Source organism: Myxocyprinus asiaticus, chromosome 41 (genome assembly GCF_019703515.2).
Source record: "Myxocyprinus asiaticus isolate MX2 ecotype Aquarium Trade chromosome 41, UBuf_Myxa_2, whole genome shotgun sequence".
Classification (NCBI taxonomy): Eukaryota; Metazoa; Chordata; class Actinopteri; order Cypriniformes; family Catostomidae; genus Myxocyprinus; species Myxocyprinus asiaticus.
Window position 1 is genome coordinate 16,594,145 of NC_059384.1, and position 27,249 is coordinate 16,621,393.

A 27,249-nucleotide genomic window follows, 5' to 3' on the forward strand; every position below is an offset into this window, starting at 1 on the left:
ATGCAGCAGTTTTCCCACACTGTTCAGCGGCTCTCGCGCTCTCTATTTTTCTCTCCCCCTCATTGTTCAGTGTGTGTGTGTGTGTGTGTGTGTGTGTGTATGCGTATGAGAGAGAGAGAATGTGTGTGAGAGAGAGAGAAAGAGAGAGAGAGTTGAGAAAAGGTACAATTCAATAACTTTAGTAGTTGCCCAGAGTTGCAATGCTTTGAGAGTATGCACATCATTTGCTACAGTTCTATTTGATCATACTGTATATGCAGCTTATATTAAGCGCTGACTTAAAAAGAGTTTATTAATGTCTAAATCAGTTTTATAACAAATTACACTAACAAATAACCATGTTAAATACATTATAGAAATAAAAATAAAAAATTTCAAGACTTGCTGAGTACAAGACAGTTGTGCATTCAGAATCTACTGGAAGTGCACCTGCACAACAAAGTGTAGCATCATCATTTTAAAGTTTAGCTTTACAGTCCTGACTCAAGTCGCCAACGAGCAATCAGTCAAGCATCATCACTGACTTGATTATTTGCCATTGTTTATAACTGAGAACGAACACTTCTGACATTTTCTTCACACACTAGATAGCAAGTACATTCCCATTTCAAGAGCAACAGTTTCTGAGAATTGCATTCCAGATTTATTTCGAAAGGTTAAGATGCATATTCATGAAACCTTGAAGAAACAAAGTTCCATCTCAGTAACTGTAGATATATAGTCAGACCATACTTTGCGTTCCTTCCTTGAAAGCACATGTTTGCAATGCCACTGATAATGTTTACAAGCTGAACTCTCTTCTTTTGGACTGTAGACATTTCCCAAGTAGCCACACTGGTGATAACATAGCAATGGCCTTTGATGGCATAAAAGAGGAGAATGGAATTACAAGCAAGATTGATTACATTATAACAGACAATGCTGCAAACATGAAATGTGCCTTTAAAGTGAAGTTACCTCAGCAATATGTTGACATGAGAGTGAGGAAGAGATGGACAACTTGGAAGGTGAGGAGCTGTGGGAGGATTTAGACAGCGACCAAGAAACCTTGGTAGACATGGTCAAGACAATCATGCTTTGCCCACTCTCTTCAGCTGGTTATTGGTAATGGATTGAAAGAAGCCAAATGCATATACCTGGTAATAGCAAAAGCATCCAAGCTAACATCCCTACTGCATAGCAGCACTACTTTCAAGAACCGCTTCAAAGCAGCTTTTGGCAGTGGTAAGTCAATACCAGTGGGCGAATACTACCCATTGGAATTCAACTTTCAAACAAGTGCAAGCTATCATGGGTCTTGGCCACAGAACCCTGACAGAAGTTTGTGGTCACGGATTTGAAAATGTGGTGTTTACTCTCTGTGAATGGAACCAACTTCAAGAGCTGAGTGCATTGGACCATTTTCTGAGACAACTGACAAAACAAAAGGCGAAAAATCTGTGACTATAAGTATGGTGGTTCCTACTGTTCTAGATCTGAACACACATCTTCTGAAAATGGGAGAGACAAAATGTCAGTGCCAGCCACTGATTAAGGCCCTTCAATCCTCTCTACGAAAAAGATTTTCAGGGATATTTGTGAAAACAAAAATGCCGATAATGTGTGAAAAACCCATGCCTTTTGACCATGACATACTTCTTGCTGCCATGCTTGATCCACAGTTTGTTCTGAACTGGGTTGACTTGGATGTTCCATCAAATAATTCTCCACCTGTCAAAGTTCTATGGCTTGTAGCCAATTAACAAGCCCACAAGAGCCAGCGCAACTCCACAGTGGATTCCAACATCTCTTATCAGATAAGTAAATACTTCATTGAAATCCAGGATCCACTGACTGACACAGCACTTGTCTTCTGGGCTAAAAACAAGGACAGATTCCCACAACCGCATGCACTGGCGTTAAAACTGTTGTCATTCCCTGCCTCCTCAGCACTAGTAGAGAGAATTTTTAGTCAAGAGACTAAATGATGATGAGACCACATCGTGCCTGTTTGGTTAACAGGATGGTCTCTTCTCTCATATTTTTGAAAAGTAATCATGCCCTTTTATAACTGTCAAGAACACTGTAATTTCACTTAATTCAAGACATTGTAAGAAAATTGAAAGCAAAAGTTCAAGTTCACTTACTGTGTTTACAGTATGTTATATTATACATTTTTCCATATGCAGTAATGTTTTGTACAGCAGAAATGATTAAAATTAATGGAATGTTGAGGAAATGTAAAACAAATTGAATGTAAAGGTTTACGTTCACGTACTGTGTTCACAGTACATTATTAATTTTCCCATTTGCAGTAATGTTTTGCACAGAAGAAGTGATTATAATTAATTAAAAATTGAGGAAATATTAAACAACTTGAATTTAAAGGTTTAGGTTCACTTATGTTCACATTATGTCAGATTTAATACAATGTTGTTCATTTTTAAACACTGAAGTAATATTACAGCAAAGTTGTGCTTTGTAAAGCAGAACTCCTTACAAAGAATGGAGTAGTGCACAGAAGCCAGTAGTTGCATTGGCATGCTTAGCCACATAGGCACCTTGAAACATGATTTGATATTTTTATTGACATGTCATAATTGTCATAGTATGTGCCATTTACTTCATTTTTATTCTGAAGTGGTAATAATGTTTAAACCAATATAGGTCCAAATCCAAAGTAAATTAAATAAGATATATTTAATATATAAGCTTGGTGCCAATTTTGTTGTTTTCACTGTACAGTTAAAACATCCTTTAAGATCTCATAATCCTTTAAGTCTCATCTCAGACCCAGCCTCTTCTGGACTCAGTCTTGACTAGTACTTGAGCCTCTCTGGTCTCGGTCTTGACTCAAGCCTCTCTGGTCTCGACTCTGACTCGTACTTGTACTCGAATGAGCTGGTCTCGACTACAACACTGGCATGGGCAGTATGTGTGGCATAAACGATTGTTGACTTTGAATTTGTGTGTGGCATGTAATTGGTAAAAGGTTACATCAGGGCATATGAGTGGAATGGGTATATAAAGAAAAAAAAGAAAACACCTGCAGGTAGCATGCATGTAGAACCGAGGAGGGCGGGGCCGGGCTGGAATGAGACACACCCGGTCCCCAATCAGCCTGATGGGGCGCGCGAGGGATAAAGGCGACCGGGGACGACAGTTCGAGAGAGAGAGAGAGAGAATTGCAGGCAGCTGTACTGTGTGGTTTTGGTTGTGTGGTTAAGTTGTTTATTAAATTATTAAGTTGTCAAGCCGGTTCTCGCCTCCTCCTTTCCACTGAACCCCCTTACAATGCAGTGTAACCATCAACAATAAGCTCAGGAGTCAGGCAAGTGATTGACACCTATGGTTCTTGAGGAAATGTTGTTCGGAATTATGAGATCTTTTATATGATATGAATAACGTGTATCTGTGTGAAACAGCAGAATATACAACCATTCACACGCATGTAAAACGTGATAGCACAAACATTAAGAACTATTATAGTGCCACCTATTGTCTGATCTCCTCCAAATTTTGCATGCCTCTTCAATATTATATCTCGCAATGGCATACTAAATTTGATGAAAATAGGACTTTTCTTTTTGGAGTTATTGGCTTTTGCGTAATCTAGGCCACACCCATATGTTTAAATTACCCTGTTATAGCCATGCCAAATAAAAAGTTCAACTTTTTTTATATAATTATTGATCTAGGCTGTCCAATGATTCTTCCAGTGCATGTTTTGTTGCTGTTGCATAAAAAACCTAGGACTAGTTATCAAAAGTAGGTTTTCTAAATAATCTCAAATATTTAACGAACAATTTGTTTGACACCAATGGTCCTTGAGGCAAAGTTGTTCAGAAAGTGGAGATCTATCATATGATATGTCTACCAAGTGTCTGTGTGACACACCTCGTAATATTCAGCAATTTACATGCATGTAAAACGTGATGGCACCTCCCAGTTGCCATTTTGTATTTTTATTTTGGACAGACCTCTAGAACCAAGAGTCAAATGTGCCCACCGCGATTCGTTCCTGATCGGCGTTTGCTGACTTTGTCTAAATGCTACTGAAAGTTGATTGGTCAATGGCGGCCATGTTTTTCGAGATATGCAACTGTCTTCGTTGACCTTGGTGGCACCTTGGACAAAGACACTGCATTGAATTTTTTTGCGCCGCCAAGATGCGCAATTTTTTCATGTTCAAGAGTTATAGGCATTTGTGTAAAAGCTGCCAGTCATGATTCGTACGTTTTTGTGTACTGTTGCAAACTTTTTTTAATAATTATTGATATTGGAACTCCGATCAGGTTTGGTTCCGATCAGTCGAATGGCCTAGCACTAGTTCGCAAAAGTAGGTTTTGTGAAAAATTGCAAATTGCAAAAATATTTTCATGGCGTATCCATTGTGTTCGATCATTCCAATGATATAAGTAACTTCAGTGTACAACATGGTTTAGGAGTTATGGCCCAAAATGAATTTGCCTCTGCTACAGTGCCACCTATAGGCCAATCGTGGAGAGAACATGTGCATGCGTAGCCAGCTGGAGTATTACAATTCCCCAAAGTTTCATGTCTCTAGGCCTTATGGTTTGGTCTGTGCAATCAGTTTTATTGCAGAAGAAGAATAATAAAAATCTGAGCAATTACAATAGGGTTTCAGCACTTTGTGCTTGAACCCCTAATTAAATTCTGAAATTACTTTTGTTAAACCATCTGGGTCTGATTTATAAATAAATTTGCCATTCAGTAGGCTTTTCTCCAGCTTTCAACGCTAACCAAGAATGCAGGTTTGTTGCATATGTATACCCATAAATTAAATTCTGCCATTATTTGCTCAACCTGATGTTGCTCCAAATCTGTGTATCTTTCTTCCGTGGAGCACAAAAGGAGATGTTTGACAGAATGTTAGCCTTGGTCACTATTGTGTGAAAAAAGATGCTATGAAAGTGAATGGTGACATTATTTATAATGGTTTTGTATTCCATGGAAAGAAAGAAAGAAAATGGGTGGGAATAACTTGAAGTTGAGTAAATGATAACAGAATTTCCATTTATGGGAGAACTATTCATTTTAGCTCAAAGGTTACTGTGTTTTTTTAATTCGGCACTGCTTTAGATTACTAATAAATATGCCCTGAATGTATGTACTGTATAAAGATGGCCTTTGGCCTTTCTCTGCCAACTCTGCAACGGATACTTCTAAAGGTTATTAAAAAGCCTGAATACATGTGCAGGCTGATACTGAGAGTTCCTCTTGGGAATAGTTTAAAAATGTTACAAGTAAGGCTGTCATCACATGATTAATATAATGAGCTTAATGGCATTTGTATACCTATTAGGGTTAGGGTTAGGCTAACCTCTAACCCTAACCCTATGCTATGACCTATATAAAAGATTTGACAACTATTGTCCTGGGTTGCCCAAAAGGCTAATTAAATCTGAGTAATTTCAGATTTTCTTTTTTTTTTTTTTCTCATTTAGTCCTGACAGACTTTTTACGAACTAATCAAAAGACTTTAACTTCCTCCACATTGAACTTCTTAAGTATGCGTAATATTTTCTTACATTATTAACATGATGTAAAGGAATTTTAAAATGACAAATATACTCATTTGAAATGTTCTATCCCAAACAAGATAAACTATTCATCACATCACATTTATGTTTAGAGAGATTATTTCACTGGGAATGTCCTTTTTTATGTAAATAGTATAAGTGAATTAATTAAGGATTTTAAACTTAATCACTTTATTTGATAGATTTCACCATGTTTATTGTGTAATGCAAAAATAAATAAAATAAATAGTTTTAAATGTTTGTTTTTCATCTAAATATCAGCAAATTTACATGTCCCCATTCATCACTGTTTAATTTTAATGGGTTAGGCCTATATAGAATGCAAAAGTTAAATAAAGTTTTGATTTTACTGTCTGTAAAGTTTTCTTTCAAAATTTTTATTAATTTCCTCCTTTCAGAAAATTTAGAATTTGTCTTTGTCCCTTACTTTTTGGTCAACCTTTTTATTCTGTGACATTTCCACCTTTATAAATAATGGGTTGGTGTTTCTGACATAATATTTGAGTGACATGATAAAAATGTTGATAATGTGGTTCTAACAGAGGTTTCTTTTATTGTGTGTGTTGACATGCATTGGCCTTGTGAAACTTAGTTCAACTCTGCTATGGGAAAAAAATCATAGTGATAAATTTTTACTGACAAAATATGAAATAACTGGGCTCAAAGCACAAAAATGTTGACTGTAAATAATGTGGTATGGTGCAACAACATTCACTAGTTAAAGTCATTATTAGCTGTTTTTACACGGTCCTTGGTCAACCATCAACTCCATAACATTCCACCCCCAAACAAAACAGGGTTGTCCTAAAACATGAATGAGAAAATTGTCTTGTCTAAAAAGGTTTAGCACTCATATTTTGTACTCAGTGTATATATGATGTAGCTAGTAAGTAATTCTGAAACAATTAAATGTAGAACTGATTTGTTCAGAATGAGATCACTGAAATTATCAGTGTTGTAGCTCATCAAAATTGTATCTCACACTTGCCCCATCTATAATTTTGGTGGGATTCACAAAACATTTTTTTTCGTTGTGAACATTTGCATATAGTCTCACTGCAGCAGAGGGCATTTTGTAATTTGCTGTTATTGTCGTTGAAAATGTCAGGAGCCCCCATTCCAAAAGATGAGCACTCAAGTGTGTGAATAACTTCTTCAAAGTTACTGTCATTTCCTCTGTTTCTTTGACTGATTTTCAGGTTGGCTGCAAAGCTGTGATCATCTTCTTCCAGTATTGCATTATGGCCAGCTTCTTCTGGCTCCTAGTGGAAGGTCTCTATCTTCATGCTCTATTGGCGGTTTCCTTCTCAGAGAGGAAGTACTTCTGGTGGTACATTCTGATTGGTTGGGGTAGGTGTCATAGTATAGAGCAGTTCAGTCATGATGTCAATTTGTAGGCCAACCTAGAAGGTGAATTCGCCATGGGTTCCCTCAAAAATGTCCTATTTTTTTTATTTTTTATTTTTTTTTGAATAGCAGCTTTCGATTTAAGAGTTTAATAATGTCTGTGTGTAGTGAGCAGGGCATGGTCGATCGTTCATCTGGAAAGAGAGTAAGCGGTGATGGTTCTCACCTGAGATGAATTGCTGGTAATTGCTTGTTTCTGTGTTCACAGTGAGAGGCAGGGGGAAGTAAAAGGGTCAGTCCTCAGAGTGTGAGGGGAGAGAGAGCCCAGCTGAGAAGCTGTTTGTGTGTGTTGGCCAATGCCGTTTTGAAGATTTAAGTTATATGAAGCTATATTGTTGCGCCTTGAAGCGAACTTATTATTTTGTCAATAAAAGTGACATTCACAGAGTGACAGAGCTGGGGATGAGACAGCAGGGGGGGAAAGGGTGCCCGGATATGCTGCCAGATGGTCTTCCGCCAGCTGGACCACTTTGTCTAGCGATGCGACCATTGGCACTGGACCCACTCGGCTGTCCCCTTCGGCAGCCAGGAGGTGAACTGCTCCAGCACCACCAAGCTGATCACATCGTTGGCGTCGCTGTTCTCTCTAGCCAGCATTCACTGCCGGCAGGCATCGCAGAGCTGCTGAGCAAAGGCAAACGGGCAGCTGACCTTACTCTGCATCAAGGAGCGAAAGCACTGGCGGTGTTCTTCTGGGCTGCGGCTGACCCGTTGCAGGATAGACTTCTTCAGCAACTTGTAGTCCAGGAGATCAGTGACCCGAAGTTGTTGTGCAGTAATCTGGGCTTCCCCGGTCAGCAGCAGCAGAAGGTGAACTGCCCATTGCTCATGCGGCCATCTCAGGGCTTTGGCCGTGTGCTCAAAGAGCTCGAGGTAGGCCTCCGGATCATCTTGAGGGCCCATCTTTGTGAGCAACACGTGAGGGCTTGCTGCTGCCAGGGAAAGGGCAGCGGCTGCCCCCTCCTGGGGTACTAGGCTCTGCAGCAACTTTTATCTTTAAAACATACAGAAGCTTCAAAATTCACATTTGAAGTATGATTGTGTGTAATTTTAAATTGTAGAACAAAATATGAAAGTCTCTAGTAATACTCAATATGATGACATGGGAAATAATCAGAATAATCATGTATTTCCTGAAATTGACCCTATTCTGCAGAGTTACTGACAAGCGCCATCACCATCAGACATTTTTGCAATCAATTCTAATGGGTTCAGCTTTCCCTGTGGTGGTCAGTGCACAATCTCCTTGACATGGGTTCTGGTCCCATGGAAATCAAAAAAGTAATTGTGTTCACATAAACAATGGTAAGCCAGATTCATAGGTTGCATTTTTGTTCTGCAATTTAATTTTTACTCCTCTGACGTTTAGGTTTACAGTTGGGGTTTGGGTTAAGGTTAATAAAAATGTATATGCCTGTTGACTGTATAACGTCATTTACAACTAAAAATACATCTTGCTTTTGGTGCCACCCTGTGTACATTTCACCTAAACAACACTTCCAGCTTCGGCCACTGGGGGCAGTGGTTCAAATTTCGGGATGCACAGACTGATTTCACCAGCAGTACTTTTGACATACTGTCACGAATTCAGTGTGATTTAGTCTATAATATTAATCACAGGCCTTATTTTTCTCATAAGTTGAAAACTGCTAAATACCCATAGGAAATTCCAGAAGAAACCACAGGCTCGAAAATGATAGTTCTCTTCTGGGTTTTAGTAGTACAATCTGAACAGCTTTTTATGTGTGTCTTAACCTTCTTATTGACCCTTTTGTTAACCTTTGACATAATCATTATGTTATTGATTGAATATGTTAGTGTTACTGATGAAATATACAGTCATTTCACCTCACTACAGGAGGCCCAACGATTTTCATCATGGCTTGGAGCTTTGCCAAGGCTTACTTCAACGATGTCGGGTAGGAATAATGTCTCTGTCAAAGTCCTCCAAGTCTAGTCTTAAATAATGTATTCCGTTACATTCCATTATTATTAAGACTTAAAACACTTAGCCTTTGTGAGCATAAATGTACTGTACACATTTGTATATCTTTTTTCCAGATGCTGGGATATAATTGAGAACTCTGACTCATTCTGGTGGATTATCAAAACCCCAATATTAGCCTCAATTCTGGTGAGATGTCCTAACTCTCAGAGAGTATCTGATGTGTTGGCATTAATATGATTAGAGAAAGCTGACATTTCACATTATGTTAGCTATCACTCAATGTCACCATGGAGACTAGCTTGTTGGCTGGTATGTCAGTCTCAGTTCCCCAGTCTGTGCAGTGCAGAATAAGAAGTGTATTAAACTCCCAGATTAGAAGACATTTATTCTGTGTCTTAATTGCAGCAGCCCCCATAATCAATGTATTTGATCTTGCTATCATTAATGAAAGCTCTCAGAAAACATTAGCTTGTAAGAAACATGCACATGTGTCGTTAGATTGGCCAAGATGGTCTGTTTTAATGGTTTTAATGGTATTTCTAAGGGTTTTTCAGCTAATTAGTCTGGGAGACTAGCTGGCTGACCAGCTAACCCCCCCCCCCCCCCCCCATGAGTTTACTTTGTTTCTCAGCTTATTTATACCTTTATAATCTAACAATTTGCATTTGTGCTGAATGTTTAAGTAACATACTGTAGAATCTTCCAGAAGCCTTAAACTGAAGATATCCCTCCAGGGATTATAAATGAAATATCAATAAGGGCTGAAAGGTGTGAAAAAACTCTCTTACAAGCAGTTATGGGCTTTTCTTTTGACAGATTTAAGAAACAGAGAGAGAGAGAGTAAGTGAGCGGGTGAGAGAATGACCAGTAGAAGGTGAACTGTCACCCAAGTCAAATGTTTATGCAGATTTTATAGTATCTGGGATTTGCTATGTTAGGCTGAAATACTGATTCACATCTTGTTTTCTGAAAGTCAGCAGAAAGCTTTTACATGCGTATTGCACAGTTATTGCTTGTTTTTGTTATTCAGAAAGTATGCAGTTATAACTTAGTCAATCCTGTCTACTTAAGAGTTATTATTATATGTCTTGCTGCTGACTGTAAGAGGTAGTTCTGTTCTGTGCCTCTGCTAATAGAAATCAGGCCCAGTTGTTTTGTGTTTTTCCTCCAACAACAGATGAACTTCATCCTGTTCATTTGTATCATTCGGATACTGCGGCAGAAGATCAACTGTCCTGACATCGGGAGAAATGAATCAAACCAATATTCGTAAGTATTTATAACTTCCATTCTCAGGTTTTTGCTTTAAAGGTTAACTCTTTCTCTGCTAAGAAGACCAGCTTAGGGGCCGTTCAAACACAACACATTCTTGCGTTTACAAAAATCTAGATGGAGTTCAACGTAATGGAACAAAACGCAGGTGTCTTGAGACCTGTTTTTAAAAAATGAACTTTTTAACAGCATCCCAAAAACTCAGCGCTCATGGCACGAAATGCAAAAACTTTGTCATATTTATCGCAAATAGTGTTAAGTAAATTAATCCCAAAAATGTATCCACTACAAATGACTAATCACTTCCAGAAAATTGTAATCTGATTACTTTTTCAAAAAGAAATCACATTACCAATTCCTTTACTTTTAAGTTACTTATAAATTGGTTTCACATACATTTTTTGGGGAGGTTTTTCTCAACAAATTCAAAATATTGTTGTTCATTGTCATATTTAAATCACACTCCACATGTTTCTGTCTTACAATGACTTATTAGGGGGCTTCAACTGTCACAGAAACACAAAGAGACATACATAAAAACATAATTTATGGGCCTGATTTATGTATTAAATTCTACATAAATAATATTTTTTATACATGTGTAACCCCAGTAATGTACTTAAAAATAATTAACTAAAGTCAGTAACTGTAACTGGATTACTAGAATTAAAATTTTAGCTGGTCTCTACCAGCGAGTGAGAGCCCAGTGCACTGCAATCTCATCATCTAAAATGTCATTGGCTCTCTCCACCCCTGTTTGGATGATTTAATGTACCTTTGTCCTTAAGAAGTTCTCTCTGGTGCAGTTCTCACAAAGCCAGTCTCATTTCTTAAGCATCTGCAATTTTCTACCCAGCATCACTAATGTTGTTATTCCAGTTATATGCTTTTTCCATATTACCTGGTAATAACATTCTTTTACAGAAAGCTCAGCCCTCATGCTGTGTGCAGGTTATGAATGACAGAAAAGTATCCCATTAAAGCTATTTGTTTTGTGTTTTTTTCTTCCTCTCTATAGGAGACTGGCAAAGTCCACTCTGTTGTTGATTCCACTTTTTGGGATAAATTTCATCATATTTGCTTTCATTCCAGAGAACATAAAAACCGAGCTAAGGCTTGTGTTCGACCTTATTCTTGGGTCATTTCAGGTACGTCACTGGATTAAATCATCTAGCTAGCTGTTAAAGCAAACAGGACCCAAATAACAACAAGTGTGCTGAGCTAACGATTGCACAGGATGTGCTCTCAGGCTAATTGCAGTACTGATGTTCTGATAGAAGTTTAAGAAGTTTAATGATGTCTGGTAGAACTGCTTAAGGGATTTCTTAAAGTCAGAAGATATCTCCATTGCAAATCTGATCTAGACCTGAACATTGAGAATATCTGTCTTGCACACTTTTATCTCTTGGCCAACTTTCTTTTCACATGGCATAATTACACTCAATAAAGAAAAACATTCAATTTCTCTGTCATTACACTGTAACTGATCAAGCAGCACAAATCATTTTTTGTGCATATTACTCGATTAAGCAAAGCCACCTGAATGCCAGGCATCCCTCCCCCCCACCCCCCAGTAAAATGTACTAAAGTGCAGTTCATTTGTGTAATCCTCCAGAGAATGTTTTCAATTAATGCTTGTTAATCCAACTTGTGTTTACTCTTTATGTTGCTTTTACCTGTTTTACCAGGGTTTTGTGGTTGCTGTACTGTACTGTTTTCTAAATGGAGAGGTAAGACACATTATGGATGGACAGATGGACAGACAGACAGATAGATAGATGGATGTGGACATTTCATATACAAATACAAATGGACAGACAGACAGACTGTTTTGGTGCACTCACAATTGATCTTGTTTTGGTTTTCAAACGGAAAACATCAGACCCCATACTTTACCATAAGGCACTTCCTATATTGATGTTTCATTCAGTTTAACTAAGGCTAAAAGCTAAAACCTTAGAATCCTGTAATTGGCTTAGATTTTGATAGCTCACACAGGCTGTAAATAGCTCTAGACATACTGGCAGAGGTGGCCTATTACTTTGATATATGCATTAATGTTCAGAGCATCTCTTTGTCCCTAGCTTGTACAGATTAAATAAAAGATTCAGGGATTCTGGCTTTGTGTCAGGTGCATTCTCATAATTTGATATGTTTGAGCCCTATGGATGAAGTTGAGATAAAAGCCAGCTAAAACTTAATTCAGAAATCAGGAATAGAAGCTATTCCAAGATGTTAAACAAGCATTTCATACTGCTTTCTGTGTGGAAACAAAGGACCCAAGTTTATATTCTACACGAAAAATTGTTCACTTTTAAGAAATATAGGGCAGGACTTTTTATTCATCAGTAATTGATTGGATTGTGTACAAATTGTCTCTATAGGAGAGGTTGTTGGAGGGGAGAGGTTGAAAAATAAGAAGGCTTTGTGACGTCAGCCGAGATGGAAAGTTGAAATAATAGGCATACAGCATACAGAGCCCATACGGAAATACTTTTTGGGGTTAAGAGTTATAACTTCATTTAAAGGGATAGTTCACCCAAAATTGAAAATCCTTTCATCATTCTGTGATCCTCATTGTTGAAACAACATAAGGGTGAGTAAATAATGACAGAATTTTCATTTTTGGGTGAACTAACACTTTGATAACTATAGTAGGACTTTTGAGAAAACAACTAACTTTTTTGTCTATCTCTCAGGTCCAAGCTGAGATCAAGAGGAAATGGAGGCGATGGCACCTCGAAAGGTTTATGGGTCCTGACACCAAGTACCAGCACCCATCCATGGGAAGCAACGGCAACAACTTCAGCACACAGATCTCCATGCTGACTCGCTGCAGCCCCAATACTCGCCGTGCATCAGCATGCAATGACGAGTCATCCATAACAGTCTAACTTAACATCTACACAGCAGAACAATGATGTATAACATGGTATGTTGTCATAGAGGATGAGACTCTGCTTAAAAGGACAGAGGAAATTTTTATTTTAGGAAGTGTCCACTCAAGATTCACTCATTCACTCAATGTGAACATTCATTCAGTGATGTGAACTAGTTCTGAATTTCAAATTTAATTACTAGGGCTGTTGATCTAATGCGTTAATTCAGTGCGATTAATTATATAAAAAATAACATAAAAGCAATTAATCATGTCCCCGGACCACAATAAGTATTATTACTACCTTCAGAGCAATTCAAGCTTGAAGTACCACCAATTTTCAGCAGCTAGACCAAGCGCAATTCCAAATGCAGGGGACACAAGACATTCCAATTTTCAAATTACGTTTAACTTCACACAGTTACTTAAAAATGCTGACACGATGCAACCAAAGTGAGATGCTCCAAAAGCGTCCGTCTGAGGCATGTGCACATTGACACGTCTCTCTTAGACAGATTGACGAATTCAGTTGCAAAATGGATTGCTGTGGACTGTAGGCCAATGATAGGCAATGATGTTCAATAATATGGAAATAAAGAATATATTGCCATCTAAAACCACTTTTTGTATTGTCTTATCAATGCTTTACACATCTGCCACACAAATTTTCTGCATTTTAATATCTTTATTATTTCTTATTTCTTATCTTTTTATAATATATATTATATTTCTAATTATTTAAATATAACTATAATTATTCAATCATTATATATTGAATGATTGTTTTTTGAGGGACTTTCTTAGCAAATATTTATACTTGCGATTAATTGCGATTAATCTATTTGAATTAAATCATGTAATTAATTTGATGTAAAATTTTAATCGATTGACAGCCCTAGTAATTACTACACATACTTTTGGAGGCATGAGCTACCTATAGCTATGGTTCCTCGCTTACAGTTTGTTCTAAACCTAATTTATCGCTGAACGTATCATAATTTGATGCTCTGAGAATCGTTAACGAGGTTCGTGAATGATAAACTCAGTACTGGACAGGACATGCACTGATCATCTTTCCCCTCTGTGATACATAAAACTTGTAAATAAAGTAGAGATTTTATACTGGAAAGCCATGAGATACTGCAGTTGTAGACTCTTGACATCATTTAGTGCAGAAGTGGCTCTTCAGGGACACAAATGCAACAGCATCATCTGGGATGACTGATGATACAGTGTAGGAAAAATAGGTTAGGGGTTTCTTTACCTGCACTGCTCTTTATGAGATATTTTTCTTATGATGTAAGTAAAAAAAAAAAAAAAAAGAAAAACAAAAGAAAAACAAACAAAAAGTCAACCAAAAGTGGATTGTTGAATATCCAATATATGGAGATACACTGTAGAGACCAAATGTGATATTTCTTTTAAACATGTTGTTCATGTACATTTTTTATTATTATTATATTTTCAAACCTGTACGTTTGTGTGCATGTACATGACTATCTCATCTAAAAGTGAGATAATCTGACAAAAGCCTCACTTTGTGTTATGTTTGGACACATCTTTCCTTAATAGTGTGCAACAGTCTGGTTCCGGAAGTAAAAATCCCACGTATTTTTTTCATAACAATAACTTATAACCCTTTAAAGACAGACATACCATGAGCTCAGAGGTTGTTAATCGATGGTATATGCTTCTGTTGAAGCCATCAGTCTGCATTTTTTCAACTTAATTTAAAAAACAAAATAATGTTTAATAGGGGATTTCCTTGTGAAGAACTACACTACCCATTATCCTGAAGGGAAAAATCCACCAATCAGAAAATTGCAGCAAACAAAGTGTGCTAAAAGAGCTCTGCAGTGACCGCCCACTTCCATGACGCACTGCGATTGATGCAACCGAGTAGGTCTCTCTATACTTTTAAAATAGGAATATATTTGTATATATCTTAATATATTTTGTATACTATAATATATCAATATTATAGTTATAATCAACAACTTTAAATCAATAGTTTTATATTTTTCCTTACTTCATTCGCAATGCTTCATTGGATTGTAGTCTATTCCCTCATTAAAGACGTTAAGTCTTGTACCTTTGTCTTTATGTCCGATCTTCAAGAGCCAGAGCTGGTTGGTTTGGTTCATGGCTTAAAACTCTTTCATAAAGTATTTGATGAAATCCTTATACTTCCGGGAACAAGACAGCTGAAAATGTGGGTGGGCACTGTTGTGCTGTATTGGAAAAAATAATGATTTAATAATGTTTAAATAACATTTGTATTATTATTATTATAAAAATGAAAAAAAAAAAAAGAGTTTAGAGTTAATGTTAGGGTTAGTATGTAGTCAGTACAATCACTATATTCATATTATATTCACTTTAACCCTTTAAGCTCAGATTAGCCCACCAGCGAAAAAAATAATTGGCAAATTGTCTTGATCAACACAAAATAGGTATCATTTTAAAGCTTAGAAGCTGTACTTTACAATGCATGGTAGGTATTGTGACCAAAACTGAACAAGTGCTTTGAAATTTGCAGACAAATCAGAAGTGTCCATTTTGATAATTTATTAATAATTTTGAACTCTACATATTATTGTAATCGGTAAAAACATCAAATTGATCAAATAGCCATGTGTCATATGTCATTGAAAATCTCTCAAAGAGTATAATACAACCAGCCAACTTGTTTTACTCACAGACAAAAATATAGCAAGTAATAGCTAAGTAAATGTCTTTGACAAACATTTTACATGTAAATAGGTGTTGCTTACAAGCACTGTTTTTGCTTTTAATTTCTCAAAACATAAACAGAACAAATAATATTACATATTTTAATATTTAAAACCTTTACTTTGAGGAGGTTATTCTCATAAACGAGCCCACACACAATGTAATTGGATGCATAGATCTTTAGATAATCCACACGAAGCACATTGTGCTCACAGCACATAATGTGCTATCTGGCTAAAAACACATTCTCTTCACTGGATCAGATGACTTCATTAGAAATTATGTAATACATTGTCCAGCATCATGGAATGCTAAACCAGTTGTATTAAGATTCAGATCGCTGCATCCAAGTCATCCAAATATGGGCAGAGAGGATCGTTCACTCTAATTACATATGGCAACCAGGAGATGGCGCCAGGTACATGACAAAGACTCAATGATGGTTCAAATGAGACAGAATGGAAAAGTTCTTATGTAAAATTATTATGTTTGATTTGATGGTGAGGCTTTTGGACACTTGGAGACATTTTAGATGCTAGGATAAATTATTTTTGTAATGCTATATCTTTTGATTGTATCAGCACAGAATTTTTATCATTTACAGGTGACATGTTTAGGAACATAACAAAAGCTTTTTAGAGCTATCTTATGTACACCCTGAGATATATAATGTCAAATCAGAAAATAAGAAAGAATGTTCATTCTTGGCTCAAGTTTTTTTTGTTTTGTTTTGTTTTTGTGATTTTTCATTAGTTTCTTATGCTGAGAGTCTCATTATTTATCATAATCTATATCATTAAAATGTTTAAAGTCTTTCTTTAAAATTATACCAAACAATTGATCCCCTTTTGTTTGTAGCCTTTAATTTTGGGCATGCCGCTGAAACAGGAAATCTTTAAAAAAAAACATCAGAGCTTAAAGGGTTAAATAAAACAATAGACTATGTTACAGGATGACTTACTAAGGCCACGTCTATGGTTGAAAACTGTTTTCTGTTTCCTAAAATAATTGGTATGTAAAGTATGCGGTACAATAGAGCATTTTTGAAAGACTTTCCAGTGTAGATGAGAGGCACAAACATTACAAAATCAAAGAGTTTTCAGCCAGAAACATATTAGTGTGGATGTGGCCCAAGTCTATGGTGTGTCCTCATGTGTATGTGTGTGTGGGGGCAGGTTTAAGTGGTTTACGAGGACAATTTTTTTAAGGTTATAAACTGGTAATTACAAGGGTATTATGCTATAAATGTGGTTTATGAGGACATTTCTAGTGTCCCCATAATTCAAATCGCTTAAAAAAACATACTAAATGATGTTTTATTGAAAATGTCAAAATGCAGAAAGTTTTTTGTGAGGGTTAGATTTAGGGGTAGGGTTAGGGTTATGAGATAGAATTTATAGTTTGTACTGTATAAAAATCATTATGTCTAAGGAGAGTCCTCATAATGATAGCTGCACCAACATGTGTGTGTGTGTGTGTGTGTGTGTGTGTGTGTGTACACTTGCGAGTAACAAGAATTGGCACGTTTGGAAGCCGAATGCCCTTCTCTGCACTATCATTCCAGATCAGCCATTCAACCAGTGTCAACATTCTGTACGCATGATTGTTTTTAGTGTCATTGTGCAATGTATCGCTGTGACATAACGGTTTTATAGTCAAATTTCAAATGCTTTTGTGTGAAGAACAAACAATCCATTGTGACATCAACAATGACAATGTTATCATCAAGGACAGCACTGTTGGAGCATGTTAAAAGTGTTATTGACTCTGACGATGTTAATTATTTATCTTACTGAATAGTACAAACACATTTCCCTATCTGTCACTCACTCGACGTTGTGTCGATGTAGTGACACTAGGGGTCACTCTTGGGAGCCCGAGACACCTCTGGTCTTTGATAAAAGGCCAATGAAAATTGGCGAGTGGTATTTGCATGCCACTCCCCCGGACATACGGGTATAAAAGGAGCTGGTATGCAACCACTCATTCAGATTTTCTCTTCGGAGCCGAATGGTCATGCTCATTGAGCTGAATATTACTGTTCATTCACCTCTGCTGGATTTGACGGTGCATTTCAGCGGCTTCTCCCTCCTCTGCACTGGTGCACTGTAGAGAACGCCCCTGGGCGCTTCGGCAGAAAAACAAGAGAGTATATTTTCTGAAAGAGCTTTTCCTCCTCTAAAAGAGTATATATTTCTCTAAAAGAGTGGCACACACGGAACATCTTTTTAAAGACGCGTCTTTTTAAAGATGCCTTTCCGATTGTGTGTTATTCCTGGTTGCGATCGTTATCTCTCAACTTCGGATGGTCATGATCATCTTTCGTGTCTGGGCACGACACACACGGAGGCAGCGTTTGTGGATGGTTCATGTTCTCACTGTGAGAACATGACCATGGCAACGTTGCAGCAAGCCACCCCAGCGGCTCCCCGTCTCAGTCCTTCTACCTACGGGTATGAGGCCAGCGCGGCTAGCACTGGGGGCGATTTGGGGATCCCAATGGGATCGTCTCCGCCGGGTATCCCCCCGTGGACCTCCCATTCCCCAGCACGCTCGTCTGCCCCAATCAGGCTTCTGGATGAGTTTGCCGGCTCGTCTCACGGCGAGTCTGGCTTCTTGTTCGGAGCCCGCGAAGATGATGAGCTCTCGAGCGCAGCATCGGAGAGCGGGATTGTCCAGTCAGACGCAGAAGCCTCAGCTGGGCTTCCCCCTTCGGGGACAATTGCCCAGTCACAGGCCGATGCTGAAATGACAGACATGCTTTCCCGGGCGGCCGCAAGCGTCAGGTTAGAGTGGAACCCTCCGCTCTCCCCTGAACCCTCGCGGCTTGATGATTGGTTCCTGGGCTCGCGGCGCCGCTCAAAGCAGCCACGCCCCGCTCCAGTGCCATTCTTCCCGGAAGTGCACAAGGAGCTGACGAAGTCGTGGGAGGCACCTTTTTTCTGCCCAGCCCCGATTCTGCAGTTCCCCTGCTCTCACTACCCTCGATGGCGGGGCGGCCAGGGGCTATACAGTGATTTCCCCGGTGGATTAAGTGCTCGCGGTGCACCTATGCCCGCAGAGCGCCGCCACCTGGCGCGGACGTCCTAAGCTCCCATCCAAGCCCTGTAGGCTCACGTCGTCCCTGATGGCTAAAGCCTACAGTGCTGCTGGACAAGCCACCTCTGCCCTGCACGCCATGGCTCTCCTGCAGGTCCACCAAGCCAAGGCATTGAAAGAACTGCACGAGGGTAGTTCCACCCCAGATTTGATGCAGGAAGTGCGCTCGGCGACCGACCTCGCTCTCCGAGCGACGAAGGTCACGATGGCCACACTAGTGGTCCAAGAGCACCACCTTTGGCTCAACCTGGTCGAGATGGGCAAGGCCGACAAGACACGGTTCCTTGCTGCCCCCATTTCCCAGGCGGGCCTATTCGGCGACACCGTCGAGGACTTTGCCCAGCAGTTCTCGGTGGTGAAGCAGCAGATGGAGGTAATCTGGCACATCCTGTCCTGGCACAGCTCAAGATCCCATACTCCGTCTGCTCGTCACCAAAGGCGTCCCCCTGCGGTGACTGAACCGGCTCCACCGTAGCCCGCCCCTTCGGCCCGGCCCCGGTGTGGAGCCCACCACAAGAAGCAGACGCCACCCATCTCACAGCCGGCGCCTAAGAACCCATGGAGGTCCTCAAAGCGCCCCTGAGACGGGTGACTCAGGGACGAGGGAACCCACTCACTTGGAGCTGGTAAAAAGACCACTCCATCCCCCGGTGGAGGGCCGGGCGGAAAATCTTTGTTGCCTTTTTATTTGATTTTGCCACATGCCCAAGTGGCTGCGGTACCCAACAGTTCAACAAAAGAGCGGCTTCCTTCCTCCCTGGGGCACATACCCAGTGTGTACGGTCGTCACCATGACTACCGTCCACAGGTTTTTTCTTGCAGGGTTGGCGCTCCAGCGGTGGCCTTTCCGCCCCTGAGCGCCCAGCTATGGCACACAGCCACCCCCGATGTGGCAGTCTCCATGGTTTACGAGGACAGGCCTCTTCCTTCCCCATCCCAGGCTGTTCCAGGGGTGGTCACAAGGAGCCAGGTAAGTTCTTCGATGTCCCTAGACTCAGCACGGCCACGACATGGCGTGGCACCTCGAGCTCCACCCCGCCGCGAGGCCCCAGCTGCCGGTACGTCCGACGACGTTGTCCCCTTGGTCCCCCTTGCGTGGAACTTGGACGCATGGCATCCTTGGCGGTGGCCACCCCGCTCGGGTTGATGCATATGAGGCCGCTTCAGCACTGGCTCCAGACTCGAGACCCGAGATGGGCATGGCGCCACGGGACACTTCGCGTGGTCATCACGCCAGTCTGTCACCGTCTTTTCAGCCCTTGGACTGACCTCTCATTTCTACGGGCAGGTGTTCCTCTAGAACTGGTCTCCAAGCGCATCATGGTCACGACAGACGCCTCGAAAATGGGCTGAGGTGCTGTTTGCAACGGGCACACAGCTGCCGGCCTCTGGACGGGTCCGCGACTGCATTGGCACATCAACTGCCTTGAGTTGTTGACAATTCTGCTCACCCTGTGGAGGTTCCGGCCATTGATCCAGGGCAAGCACGTGTTAGTTCGGACAGACAACACGGCAACAGTAGCATATGTCAACTGCCAAGGCGGTCTGCGCTCTCGTTGTATGTCACAACTTGCCCGCCGTCTCCTCCTCTGGAGTCAGCAGCACTTCAAGTCGCTGCGAGCCACTCACATCCCCGGCGACCTCAACAATACAGCGGACACACTGTCACGGCAGGTTACCATCAGGGGAGAGTGGAAACTCCACCCTAAGGTGGTCCAGCTGATTTGGAGTCGATTCGGAAGGTGGACCTGTGATTCCTCCCAAAAATCCTCCCAATGCCCGCTCTGGTACGCCCTCACCGAGGCTCCCCTCGGCATAGACGCACTGGCACACAGCTGGCCCCCTGGCCTGCGCAAATATGCATTTCCCCCAGTGAGCCTGCTTGCACAGACCCTGAGGTCAGGGAGGACGAGGAGCAGGTCATCCTGGTAGCACCCTACTGGCCCACCCAGACGTGGTTCTCGGACCTCATGCTCCTCACGACAGCTCCCCCCTGGTGAATTACCCTGAGGAAGGACCTTCTTTCTCAGGGACGGGGCACCCTCTGGCACCCGCGACCACAGGTGGTAGACACGATCACTCAGGATAGGGTCCCCTCTATGAGGCACCTGTATGCCTTTAAATGGCGTCTGTTCGCTAAGTGGTGTTCTTCCCGACGCGAAGACCCCCAGAGATGCGCAGTCGGATCAGTGCTTTCCTTCCTGCAGGAGAGGTTGGAAGGGAGGCTGTCCCCTTCCACCTTGAAGGTGTACATTGCCACCATAGCAGCACACCACGACGCAGTTGACGGTAAGTCCTTAGGGAAGCACGACCTGATCATCAGGTTCCTAAGAGGCACCAGGAGGCTGAATCCCTCCAGACCGCGCCTCGTTCCCTCATGGGACCTCTCTGTAGTTCTTCAGGGTCTACAGAGAGCCCCCTTTGAGCCTCTGCAGTCAGCCGAGCTTAAGGCACTCTCCTTGAAGACTGCCCTCCTGACTGCGCTCACTTCCATCAAGAGGGTAGGTGACCTGCAAGCGTTCTCTGTCAGCGAAACGTGCCTGGAGTTCGGTCCGGGTTACTCTCACGTGATCCTGAGACCCTGACTGGGCTATGTGCCCAATGTTCCCACCACCCCTTTTAGGGACCAGGTGGTGAACCTGCAAGCGCTGCCCCAGGAGGAGGCAGACCCAGCCCTGTCGTTGCTGTGTCCAGTGCGTGCTTTACGCATCGATTTGGATCACACGCAGAGCTTTAGAATCTCTGAGCAGCTCTTTGTCTGCTTTGGTGCACAGCGGAAAGGAAGCGCTGTCTCCAAGCAGAGGATCGCCCACTGGCTCATTGATGCCATAACTATGGCATATCTCGCCCAGGACATGCCGCCCCCAGTAGGGCTACGAGCCCATTCTACCAGGGGTGTAGCGGCTTCCTGGGCCCTGGCCAGGGGTGCCTCTCTAACAGACATTTGCAGAGCAGCGGGCTGGGCAACACCCAACACCTTTGCAAGGTTCTACAACCTCCGGGTGGAACCGGTTTCGTCCCAGGTAGTGGCACGCAACACAAGTGGATAAGCCTGGGATAGCCGGCCGGGTGTGTGCCTTCCACCTCCTTTTGAGCTGAAGACGTGCGCCATTAATTCCCAGTAGTGTTCACAAGTTTGTTCCCTGGTTGACTTCCTCCGAGCCCTGTGGTAGCCGAGTTTTCGGAGAGATTCGCTGCCAGCCCAGTACACATGCTAACTAAGAGTCCTGTTCTGGGGTAGGTGCTCCGCATGTGGCGGTTCCCTGTAAGGCTAACCCCATGCCATATATATCTTCCGCTAATTCGTTTCCCTGTTGGCAAACTGCGTCTTCCTTGGGCAGAGCCCCTCTGCCCCAGTCTCCATGTTTGTAGTAACTCCTCCCCCATTGGGCAGGATCTACCTTGAAGACTCTCCACATGGTTGGAAAGACCATGTGACATGTCCTTCCTCTTAAATACCCCCCCCCCCCCTTTGGGTGAGGTGTGGTCTCCGCTGGGTCTTCCCCTTGGGAGGGACACCCCCCGACTAGACCTGGCGGTCCAGTCGGATAATCCCCCTTCTTTTTTAGGGATTGGAAAAAAGAGAAGAGGAAAAGAGGCCACAACTGGTTTAAGCCTGTCTCTATCTCTTGGGTGGTCAACTTGTCCCCAAAAAGGGCCGTTCGACACTCATAACTATGTTGGGGGAGGTTACGTGTCGACCTGGTGTGCTGGCTATGAGGCACACAGTAGTCTGCCCACCACACACCGCCAGTTCGCGTAACACAGTTCAGCCAATTGTGGCGTTTCGTATAGGGACCCCTAGTGTCACTACATCGACACAACGTCGAGTGAGTGACAGATAGGGAACGTCATGGTTACTTGTGTAACCTCCGTTCCCTGATGGAGGGAATGAGACGTTGTGTCCCTCCTGCCACAACGCTGAACTACCCGCTGAAATGGCCGGACCTTATATCGGCTCCTCAGCATAAAACCTGAATGAGTGGTTGCATACCAGCTCCTTTTATACCCGTATGTCCGGGGGAGTGGCGTGCAAATACCACTCGCCAATTTTCATTGGCCTTTTATCAAAGACCAGAGGTGTTTCGGGCTCCCAAGAGTGACCCCTAGTGTCACTACATCGACACAACATCTCATTCCCTTCATCAGGGAATGGAGGTTACACAAGTAACCATGATGATGTCGATATACGGATTAATTCATGCTAACAATGGTAGTGGTCCTTAAAGGGATAGTACACCCAAAAATGAATATTGTTTCACCATTTACTCACCTGCATGTCGTTCTAAATCTGTATGACTTTTTTTCTTGATGGAACAGAAAACCCAGCTATTTAGCCAAATGTCCAAGCTACTCCTTTTCTATACAATGAATATGAATAGAGACCGGGGACAGTCATGGTCACCATTCACTAGATTGATGTCCTTTTGTGTTCCACGCAAGAAATAAAGTCATACGTTTGGAACAACATGAGGGTGTGTAAATGATAACAGAATTTTCATTTTGGGGTGAACTATCCCTTTAATAACTAAATATCTCAACTTGTCTGGTAATAATGCATTTGAATAAGCAATCAGTGACTACCTATTCTAAACGATACACTTACATTGTATGCCTTATTTGAACACTGCCATTTAGCACTCTAATATTAATAGTGGGGTATCTGTAAACTTATCATTCTTTAGCCAATAGTAATCTCTGTTTTACGGTGACACAAAATAGGTTTTCACGTCCTTGTGGTTTCAGTGGCAAGTAATTTTCAGCACTCATTCAAGTAGAAGGATTTTGAGGTTTATATACAACTTAAAGGGATATTTAAAAAGCAGGGCACCCTGTCACACCAATGTTCTTGTTTTACAGTTTTACTCATAGAGATGGACTTGCAGCCAGTTCACATTGTGGGAAGTCCTGGAAAGCAACTCAGATGAATAGTTCAAACTGGGTCACCGCCTTATAAAGGTCATATTCAGTTTGGAATGTGGTCTCTCATGTCTTTGTGTGCAGATGAAGTGTAAAATAATTATGTGCAGTCACATATGATAGAACATAAAAAGGGAATTTACATTTGTAAAAAAAATATTAATGCTACAGCTGGGACGTGTCACAAAGATAATACTAATATATATAAAGATTTAAAGCCTCACATCACTGCCCCACATTGTCTGATGTCTTATATTTTTATTTCAAACGTGTGAATAGCCATATTACCTCTCATCCGTCACAAAGAATGTATATTCTTATGAATCTTAAATCTACAAAAATGCTATTGTAATTTTCTTTATAAAAGATGTGTACTTTGTGAACTGTGTATAAGTGCAGATAGGAAAAGGTGCATTTTGTTGTACAGGCTTTTCAGGTTTTGGTACGACGTGTACATATGCTGTTTCGTGTACATTAATTTACGTAATGCTTAATGTGTCGGTGCACAGCAGAAGACCTGGATATTGCATTGCATATATGAACTCTGTGTCTCTGTGCTGTGAAAGTGAGTAGTATTGTCAATACCACATACAACACATCCAAAGTAATACTGTACATATACAGTAATAAATTCACAATAAAAGCATGACCCAAATTCTTCACTAATGTGTACACATAAAGTCACTGAATATTTTTGTATCCACATTGAAACAAGCTTGATACATGGGATATGTATTTTTGTAACATTTTGGATAATTTTTCATTGCTGTTTTAATGTTCATGTGATCAACCATTTTAAATAAACAACCTGAACTGTACATTTAAATTGCAATTTCATAATAATATACCTATATTAAGTCAACATGAAATTAATATTGAGCCTGCTGCATTTACCTATAAATACACAATTTTGCTTTTTGTGAACAATTCATTGGTGCATTATTCCAAAGGAAAACCTGTAATAACTTGCTCTGCCTCTAAAACGGCTGTCCTTTTCATATGACATCACCAAGCCCTCTAATTTTTCAGCCCCTCCCTTCCAAAAACCTGTCAAATAGACCACTTTTCATGATCCAATCAATTCCTGATGGACAAAATCAAGTCCCATCCTACATTTTGTTCTTGTGGATTATCCTACTTCACTTGGAAATACCTCAGAAAAATGGTTTGCAAATGTCATTTTATGTTGACTGTTAATGAGCTGATGATGTGCTTGGGTGCACACTGCGCAGGGTGGTAAATTAAGCCACTGAACATTCATAACAAAAAAATAAGCAACCACTGAAGTTGTCCATTGTCTTATATTACCACCTTCCTGTCAAATCAAATCCTTTTATTTTCCCTCTGCCCTTAGGTAAGCCATCCAAATGACCTGTGTCACAATCTCTTTTGCCCTGAGAGATTCAGCTAAATCATTTATATGCTTTGTAAATTTCATTCTTCTAAAATACAAAGCTTAGCCTCCCAGCCTTGTTATCAGTCAAATCCCAAACATACCTTGAAGGAACCATTCTGTTTTTGCTTTCTGGTAAGCTTTGAATGAAATTCAGGGATAAAAACAAATGCTAAGACCAAATCTAATTTGTAAACTTTAACTGGCTTGTGTTAATAAGTTTAGATGAATGCAGTAATTGATTTTGCCAGCTGGCTTTAATCCTACAGTAAAGAGATCTGTTTTCATAGTATCCACTGTTGTTCAGCTTTCAACTCACCAGTCTGAGGTTTCAATGATACACAACTCCTTGTCCAGGCTCTTGTTATATCTAGACTGGACTACTGTAATGCTCTTCTGGAAGTCTTCCTGCATATACAGTCAAACCTCTGAAATGTATCCAGAATGCAGTGGCACGTTTGGTCTTTAACGAGCCCAAGAAATTGCACGTCACACATTTTACATCAAACTGCACTGGTTCCCAATAGTTGCTCAAATTCAAGGCATTGATGCTTGCTTACAGAACAACCTCTCCGCACCCCCATTTCTACACTCACTACTTCAAGTCTACTTTTTTCCCCTTCAGAAGCCTAATGTCAGCAAGTGAGTGGCGCCTCATGGTACCATCTCACAGAGGCACAAAATCCCTTTCCCGGACCTCCACTTCATCCGTTCCTCGCTGGTGGAATGACCTTCCAAACCTCACCCAAACAGCTGATTCTCTAGCCACCTTCAAGATATATTTAAAGATGCATCTCTTTTACGAGCACTTAACCCAATCCTATTAATGTAAAAAACTGTCTTCTTTGTTCTCTTCTAAACAAATAAAAAATAAAATCTAAATTCATCCTTGTTCACCACTGTCTCTCACCTTCCTCTCTACTTGTGCTTCTCTAAGCAACGTTGTATTAGAGCGCTTCTACTGCACTCCTCATTTGTAAGTCGCTTTGGATAAAAGCGTCTGCTAAATAAATAAATAAATGTGTAAGTGACTACAGTCCACAAGGAGAAGAGAAATCAAATACTAGAAACAACTTAATACAAGAGTTGTTTTGGTATTCATGCTGAGATGAGCTATCACCGGTAACTTTATTTCAGTTCATAAATATGTCTTTCTTTTTTATTTTTTTTTTTTTGGTTGATAATTTCAGTCACCCAGAGTGAATCCAATTAAAGTCACAACATGATGTGGAAACATCATGACATAAATAAATCAGCAGGGGTTCGACATGACTTCAGATGCTCTTTCACAAGCAATAATATTTATTTCGTTTTGTTTTTTGTCCTAGAGAAGACACAGCAGGAAGTGAAGGTTACAAATAGCCAAAAAAACACTCATAAACACAGATTTTGGTGAAAGATGAGCTGTTTTTTTTTTTTTTTTTTTTTTTTTTTTTTATAAGAGGGGTAGAATGCTTCCATGAAAAACCTCATTATCAGTTTTTCTATTGTTCTGCATCCTCTTTTGGTCCAGCTTCACTTTTAAAGGCCACTCTCACTCACTCTTCCATTTGGGCATAATTGCCTCCTGGTAAATGCAGTTATAGACTGCCCGAGACAACATCTCACTGCAAATACACAGTCTCATATGACTCTCTGCCATCATATTAAATATGGGGTCCAAAAATATGAGACCACATTAACAATCTGGGATACAAAAATCCAAGTTAAACCTAGAAATAAACAGAAAGTTTTAGGTTTTTGAAAAATCACGCTGGATAACATGGATCATCAGGTTTTGCACAAACTTGTGGAGTTCATGCCAGTTCGAGTGCATGCTCTCAATTAAAAAATAGGGAAAATACCAAATACTAAGCAAAATTTCTAATAATAATATGACGTATAATCAAAATACAAATAAAAATATTAAGTAGAACAAAGTAGAAAAATAAAACAGTGAATGTGAAAAGAACACTGAAAAACATTATTTTGTGGTGAAGTAAATAGAGCAGAAAAAAATTAAGTACTTTCTACATTGAATAAGTTAATGTAAGCATGAACTTGAAAATATTAAGTA

The 27,249-nt window shown here is 40.6% G+C and overlaps 1 protein-coding gene across 2 annotated transcripts in view; it reads left to right on the forward strand.

Annotated features, from left to right (window-relative positions):
- The window catches only part of LOC127432002 (vasoactive intestinal polypeptide receptor), a 118,085-nt gene extending 93,473 nt beyond the window's left edge, over positions 1 to 24,612 (forward strand). For both annotated transcript variants that reach the window (XM_051682721.1, XM_051682720.1), the window contains 8 exons: positions 6,743 to 6,893; positions 8,809 to 8,869; positions 9,012 to 9,084; positions 10,076 to 10,167; positions 11,189 to 11,318; positions 11,859 to 11,900; positions 12,870 to 13,102; positions 23,741 to 24,612. In XM_051682721.1, coding sequence (XP_051538681.1) covers positions 6,743 to 6,893; positions 8,809 to 8,869; positions 9,012 to 9,084; positions 10,076 to 10,167; positions 11,189 to 11,318; positions 11,859 to 11,900; positions 12,870 to 13,064 — 744 coding nt within the window. In that variant the 3' untranslated portion in view covers positions 13,065 to 13,102; positions 23,741 to 24,612. The remainder of the gene's footprint in view (positions 1 to 6,742; positions 6,894 to 8,808; positions 8,870 to 9,011; positions 9,085 to 10,075; positions 10,168 to 11,188; positions 11,319 to 11,858; positions 11,901 to 12,869; positions 13,103 to 23,740) is intronic.
- The last annotated feature ends 2,637 nt before the right edge of the window (positions 24,613 to 27,249 follow it).